Below are 6,974 nucleotides of genomic sequence, written 5' to 3' on the forward strand. Positions count from 1 at the left end.
CACCATATTGGTCCACTACCTTTGTTACTCTACTTCCTTCCTCGTACCCTTGTCCTGAACTCCCCGCTGACGCCCACCTCCACCTGTTCCAGCCTGCTTGCCTCCTCTGTTCCTCCTGCCCGCCTTGCCTTCAAGACCCTCCTCTTCCTCTCTCTCCTCCTCTTCCTCACTCTCTCACTCACCCACTCACCCTCTTGCTGCGGCCTACACCCACATCTTTCTATTTTCTCCTTTTCAAGCTCTCTCTCTCTCTTTCTCTCTCGGCTCGGACAAACGTTTAAGGTCTCTCCCTGGCATCTCCTGAAGAATAAAATATGATTTTTCTCTCCGTGTCAAACGTATTTCTGATCCCTGTGTCCATTATGTTTGGGAATATTCTCCTCCATCTGTCTCCTCCTCCTCCTCCCGTCTTTCTTCCTCAGTGACAGTGTTAAATCCTCAAATTGGTGCATTTGCTGTAGAAATTGTCAGTTGTTATTTGTCACGGCTAGTAGACGTCCTACTCTACTCTAGTCATATAGATGTAGTATTTAGTTTGAAAGCATCCCTAAAGTAAACTTCAGCCTTTCGGTAGTACAAGTTAGTATTACGGTAGTACAGGTATACGAGCTTATTGTGGTCATTATTGAGAAGTTATGATTGCACTTTGAGTGTAGCATATCATTGTCTGTTTGTTCTGAAATTTTTGCCCAAAAATGAAAACTCATCATTTACTCTCCCTCATTTTGTTCCAAAATCATTTGACTGACTTTTTTCCATTAAGCACAAAATAACTTTTGCAGAATTTTCATGCTGCTTTATTTCATTCAACAAAAATATATAGTGCCTGTCGATCTCCAAAAAGATTAAAAAGCACCATAAAGTATTATAAAAGTCTATTATTGTGTGCTATAATCCAAGTCTTCTAAACCAATATAAAATCTTTGCGCGAAGAACCAACCAAAATCATCATTCGCCCAATTTTTGAAAGATTTTTAATAAGCAGTTATTTTAAAATTGATTTATTACCCACAGAACACATCATATGGAGAAAAAAAACAACAACAACAACCTTGAAATATAAGTCAAAAGTCACATGGACCTCTATGATGGTACTTTTTTAAAGCCTGATATTGCCTGATCAGTGTTAGTTTAGTATTATTTATATACTATTATAGTATTTCTTAATATTTTGAATTAGTTTTTATTTTTATATTTTCAGTGTTCATTTTAGTTTAAGTTTTAGTCACTTTGTTAATATGCTTTTGCCATTTTTATTCATTTTTGTTTTTAAATATTTCTATTCAGCTTTAATTTACTTTTAGTAATTTTAGTACCTCAGTTAAAACTTATTTCAGTTAATTGTTTTTCATCTAATATTTATGTTTTATTTAATGTTTTTATAGTTTTATGTGCTTTTGTCATTTTTATTCGTTCTTGATTTAGTAATTTTAGTACTTCCGTTAAAACTTCAGTTAATTGTTTTTCATCTAATATTTGTTTTATTTAATTTTTTATTGTTTTGTTTTATTTTATTTATTTATTTATTTTTTAAAAACATTAGATGATACAGTGCAATCAGTAGTAATTCAGTAAATGCACAGCTAAACAGTTTTTAAGCTGGATTTAAATGTGGCTACTAGTTTTAGTTAACAGTAACAGTGCCCTGATCAATATATGCTTTCACTGAGCAGCTTGAACATCCTCCAAAACATCTCCTGTTGTGCACCACATAGGTTAGAGGGTGAATAAATGATCTTGAATTTTTATTTTTGTCCAAACTCTTCCTTTAAATCTTGAAGATTAAGCAGAAATGTTTGCCATACAGGCTAATACTTAAAGACTTAAAGATGTGTATGTGCATGTATTGTTGCCTTTAGTTTAGCCAGTCAGTTTATTCCCTTAGGTTGTCTCTTACTATTCATATAATCACTAGTTCTTGTTATGGAATGGGCAGGAATAGGCTGCAGATGAATTTGCTAGATGGCCTCCTTTAGGTCCTGTCTTGTTGTTTTGGTGACGGAGCGCTTGGTAGCGCCCGGTTTGTTTGTCGTCCTCCTCTTACACCCCTTGTTCTCATCAGCTTGACCCCTCTGTACGTCTATCACCCCCCAGACTGCCACCACAGACGCTCTGCTATGTCTTCACATATCCTGACCTGGAAGTGCAAGACATTGTGGAGGGAAAAAACTACCTGGGCACAACAGTGGCTGTGGGTTTTATTGGATACATATATATTCTGTATATACAGATTAATTGCTACTTGAATGCTTGCTTTACATCACAATTTGTGAAATATCAAGACATAAAATATAAAAATAACAGCCCTGCATCTTGAAAAAAAAATCTGCTGATTACCAAAAAGGCCTATTATTACCTAATTTGACAATGCTGAGTTCAAAACACTTTTGAGTCAGAGGGACATGTGTTCATTGCCCCCAGGTAGCTTTGTGTGACTTCTTGAAGCCACGTTCCTGTTTTCGTGCATACGTCCATCTCTAACTTCCTTTTCAACATACCGTATAGTCACTGTAGTCTCTGTGTGTGTGCTGTGTGTAACGTGTCTTTCCATTTTAACCCAAGTCAATGTGTTTATTTATTGTGTTTTATCTGTCAAGAGTCCTCGCCATCACCCGTAGGAAATCCTAATAAGATCTCAGTTGTATCTCCTAGACAGCATTAAGAGCAAATGGAGGCTTTTACTGTTCTGGGTTCATCACAAGTACACTCTTAAAAATAAAGGTTCTTTATTGGCATTGATGGTTCCATGAAGAAACATCCACGGAATCTTTCTATGTACCAAAAAGTTCTTTATAGTGGAAAAAAGGGTTCTTTGGATTTTTAAAATGTTCTTCATACTAAGAAAAAAAAAGGTTCTTTTTTTAGAATGTTTACTGAAAGGTTCTTTGGGAAACCAAAAATGGTTCTTTAAAGGAATAGTTCAGCCAAAAATGAAAATTTGCTGTACTCACCCTCAGGCCATCCAAGATGTAGATGAGTTTGTTTCTTCATCAGATTTGGAGAAATGTAGCATTCCATCACTTGCTCACCAATGGATCCTCTGCAGTGAATGGGTGCCGTCAGAATGAGAGTCCAAACAGCTGAGAAAAACATCACAATAATCCACAAGTAATCCACACCACTCCAGTCCATCAATTAATGTCTTGAGAAATAAAAAAAAAACTAATCCATCATAAAGTCGTTTTAACTTTAAACCGTTGCTTCTGGCCAAAATACGAGTCCATAATCCATAATAATGCTTCCTCCAGTGAAAATGTCCATCTCCTGTTGTCCTCTCACATCAAAATCCACTGACATATTTGTTTAGATCTGTTTTGGACTGTTTTGGCTTGCAAATGGTGTTTGATCCATGCATGTTTCTCTCCTGATTCACACGAGACGACTTGTTCACTGGAGGAAGTGTTTTTATTATGGAATATGGATTGTGGTATTTTAGTCGGAAACAACAGTTTGAAGTTAAAAAAAAAACTTAAAGATGGATTGTCCCACTTTATATTAAGTGGCCTTAACTACTATGTACTTACATCAAAAATAAGTACAGTGTACTTATTGTGTTCAAATTGTACTGCAAAACACTTCTGCTGCTATTCAGGTGGGATACGGGTAAGGTTAGGGACAGGTTTGGTGGTATGGGTAGGTTTAAGTGTGGGTTAAGGTGTAAGGGAGGGGTTAGATTTGTTTCTTGCAAAAATGCAGCTTTTCACTTAAAGGGGTCATATGATGCTTTTTTAAAGATCATTATTTTGTGTATTTGTCTTCTTTATGCACCAAGAGCTTGTAACACTCCAAAGAGAAAGGAAAAATTGAAATCGCATCATATGACCCCTTTAACAAGATGTTAATTGATGGACTAGAGTAGTGTGGATTAAAAAAAATCTTTTGGAACCTTTGTTTTTAAAAGTGTAAAACTTTTTTCCACAGAAAATAGTTTTGCTCGGTTTAAACAAACAAGCAATAGTTATGTGTACAGTATTTCACTTACAGTGGAACTTTATGACGCCAGACATTCAGAAGGGTCTTTCTTAAAACTCTTATTTTATTTCTTCTAGTTATGTTTAATGCCGTTTCTGCAGATGGAGAATGCGCTGTATTAAATACTTTTAAATACTGTGTTAAATGAGTACACTGACAAAAAATTAAAGTAGAAACAACTGCTAGTCAATTTTACAAATAATTTTTAAAAAAAAGGCAAGTAACGTTAAAATTTGAAGTAGAAACAATGAAATAGTGAAGCATGCTTTTATTTACAATTTTGAAAAATTATTTTTACAGTGTAGTTGTAAATTACAATGGTAGCAAATCCTATGATGCATTGCAATGTCTTTGCACGATAAACTTCCATTGTCCGTATATTATTATAAATGTGATTTTTGTTTGTTTTTACAAACTTGAGCAACAAGTTGATAATATTGTATGTGGTAATTACAGCTGCTAATGAAGCATAACTTGTTTTGAGCCTGGAAAACTCCTGCTTTTTATATTTTTAACCTGAGAAAAAGACATCATTAATCTTACATATGTCTCCTTTAGTTTCAGAAGAGATCTCAACAATGTCTCAAATTGCGATTAGATTTTCCAAAGTCCACAATTACTGTAATTTTAGAATGAACTCAAATGTTCCTCTATGCTATGCTCAGTTTTATAGCTCTGTACTCTAACTGTACATCAACATTATATATTTCTTAAACAATTTAAAGAAAAACAAAGATAGAGTTCATACTTGGAGCGTATCTGAAAGCCATGCTATGAAAGGGCGACCTCTGAGCCGTAAACTGTGTGTTTGAATCATTGTCGTCTGCTGTCATGGATCAGTATCTTCTGACGTTCAGTAGATTCTCCTCATGTCTTCTCCACATCTCATCGCTGCAGCTCTCACGCGGCTCCTCTGTGTCTGTGTGTGCATGGCGTTCTCCTCGCTTCCTTACATACGGCAGCAGTATCGAGGGGAAGGTTGACTTTGGTTTGCATGGATCTAGAGAAGTTCACGTGCATGTGTCTATGATCATCTTTCTCTCTGTGTTTTTAAAGCATATACACTCCAAAAATCATGTTCTTAGTCAGTAGCTTTGTAATGTTTTCCAGTAAAAATGTCTATAAACATCCCTGAAAAGAAAAAGTGCAATAATTATGACTTGTTTTCAGAGAATGCGCCTTGAAGTTGAATTAAGTGAAAAAAGGATTTACTTTGAAACAATTTTCACTTAGAAATTGGTAGTAAATTGTACTAATAATTACTAACACATTGAATTAAACATGAAATTTTGAAGTAGAGAAACTGAAATTGTGTTTTTTGTTTGTAAAATGTTCTAAAATACTCTGTTTCATTGACAAATGTAAAAAAAAATTACAGTGTTTTAGACAAAATGCACTGCAGTTTTACTTCTCATGTGGATTTATCTTGTTTCAAGGATGTTTAGATATTTTTACTGGAAACCTGACAAAGATACTGGTTAAGAATATTTTTTTTGCAGTGCGGTTATGTTTTATGTATGTAATTGTGGTGTTTTATGTGTTTAAGATGTATACATGAATTTGAAATATTGGTCAAATTCTCTCTGTCTGTTAAGGGTTTGCAGTCTATAATATAACTGTTTACGATGTTAATCTTTCTCAGAGAGAGTTTTCCAGTGTGGAATGATGTGTGTTTTCCTCAGGGAATACTGCAAAGACCTGGAGCTGTCCAACAACAACACAGAGTTCCTGCTCAACTTCATCGCTCTGATGGAGAAGGTCACGCCGGACTCCAAACAATGTGAGGCTCACAGATCTTGTGTGAATTATTTAATAACATAACGCCCTTTTAAAGGACTTTCTGGCCGTAATTTTCATTGCAGTCGGTTGAGCATTATCCAAACATCATATGTTCCTGTTAAAAAGAACATCTTAAACCAGCCTTGCTGGTCTAAACAGGTCTGTTGGCCGGTTTTAGCTCGAACGCTGAGCTGTAAGACCAGCTGAGACCACCTTAAAGTATCTACCCCCAATAATCAGTGTTATATTAGTATTATTTGTATACTTTTATACTATTTATTAATATTGAGTTAGTTTTTATTTTGAGTTAAAAAAAAATTAAATTAAGTTTTAGTAATTTTCTTATGTGCTTTTGTCATTTGTATTACTTTTAGTTTGTTTTTGTTTTATCAATTTTTGTTTCATTTTAATTTTAGTCATTTTAGTACTTCAGCTTATTTAATTTAGTTGCCAAGGCAACATTTCTAACTTCCTAATTTAGAAAGTTATTTAAGTTTAAGCTTTTTCATGTAATATTTACATTTTATATTCAAATACTTATTTTGACTTTATTTCATTTACAAATATATATATTTTTATTATTTTCAGTTTTAGATAATAATAACACTGACCATAATTCACATTCTGAATCTCTCTTTGACAATTCTTGAACTCAAAACCATCTTGTATGAAGATATCAGCTCATATATCATAATGTCATCATCATTATTCCACACAGGCGACAATTTCTTGCTGCATAATCTGATCTTGGACACGGGCATCATTAAAGAGCTGGTAGATAAAGTCTGGAAGAACAAGGACCTCAACACGTATGTTCATATTCAGGAAGAACCACTGAAATTCCTCCAATTCATTAGTAGACTGACACCTTTATAAGGCATCAACCTAAAAATCTCAAGCACAAAATATTCTGCATTAGAGCTAGTGATAAATGTGAGTGAATATGTGTGTTCTGATGCTCTAGGTACGGCTTTATAACAGTCTTTGCAGCCACAGATGGAGGCGTCACTCGAGTTTTCCCTAATAGGTGAGTCTAGTTCTTTTTTCTGTATTTGTCACTGTGTTGTTTTAAATAGCTGCTAAGGTAAAGTGTGTGTGCGTGTGTGTGTGTGTGCGTGCGTGCGTGCGTGCGTGTACATCAGGGCCTCTGAGACCTGGGAGGAAAATCCAGAGCCGTTTAATGCTAGTTATTACCGTCGCAGTCTGGACAACAAGGGCTACAT

General features: G+C 34.9%; 1 protein-coding gene across 1 annotated transcript in view; it reads left to right on the forward strand.

Annotated features, from left to right (window-relative positions):
- cacna2d2a (calcium channel, voltage-dependent, alpha 2/delta subunit 2a) overlaps positions 1-6,974 on the forward strand; it is a 210,312-nt gene that overhangs the window by 196,046 nt on the left and 7,292 nt on the right. The window contains 6 exon segments of the mRNA XM_016557999.1: positions 2,005-2,010; positions 2,376-2,421; positions 5,655-5,752; positions 6,470-6,560; positions 6,716-6,778; positions 6,894-6,974. Coding sequence (XP_016413485.1) covers positions 2,005-2,010; positions 2,376-2,421; positions 5,655-5,752; positions 6,470-6,560; positions 6,716-6,778; positions 6,894-6,974 — 385 coding nt within the window.

The sequence above is a fragment of the Sinocyclocheilus rhinocerous genome, unplaced genomic scaffold (assembly GCF_001515625.1).
Source record: "Sinocyclocheilus rhinocerous isolate Xijiao unplaced genomic scaffold, SAMN03320098_v1.1 scaffold1488, whole genome shotgun sequence".
In the NCBI taxonomy this organism is placed as follows: Eukaryota; Metazoa; Chordata; class Actinopteri; order Cypriniformes; family Cyprinidae; genus Sinocyclocheilus; species Sinocyclocheilus rhinocerous.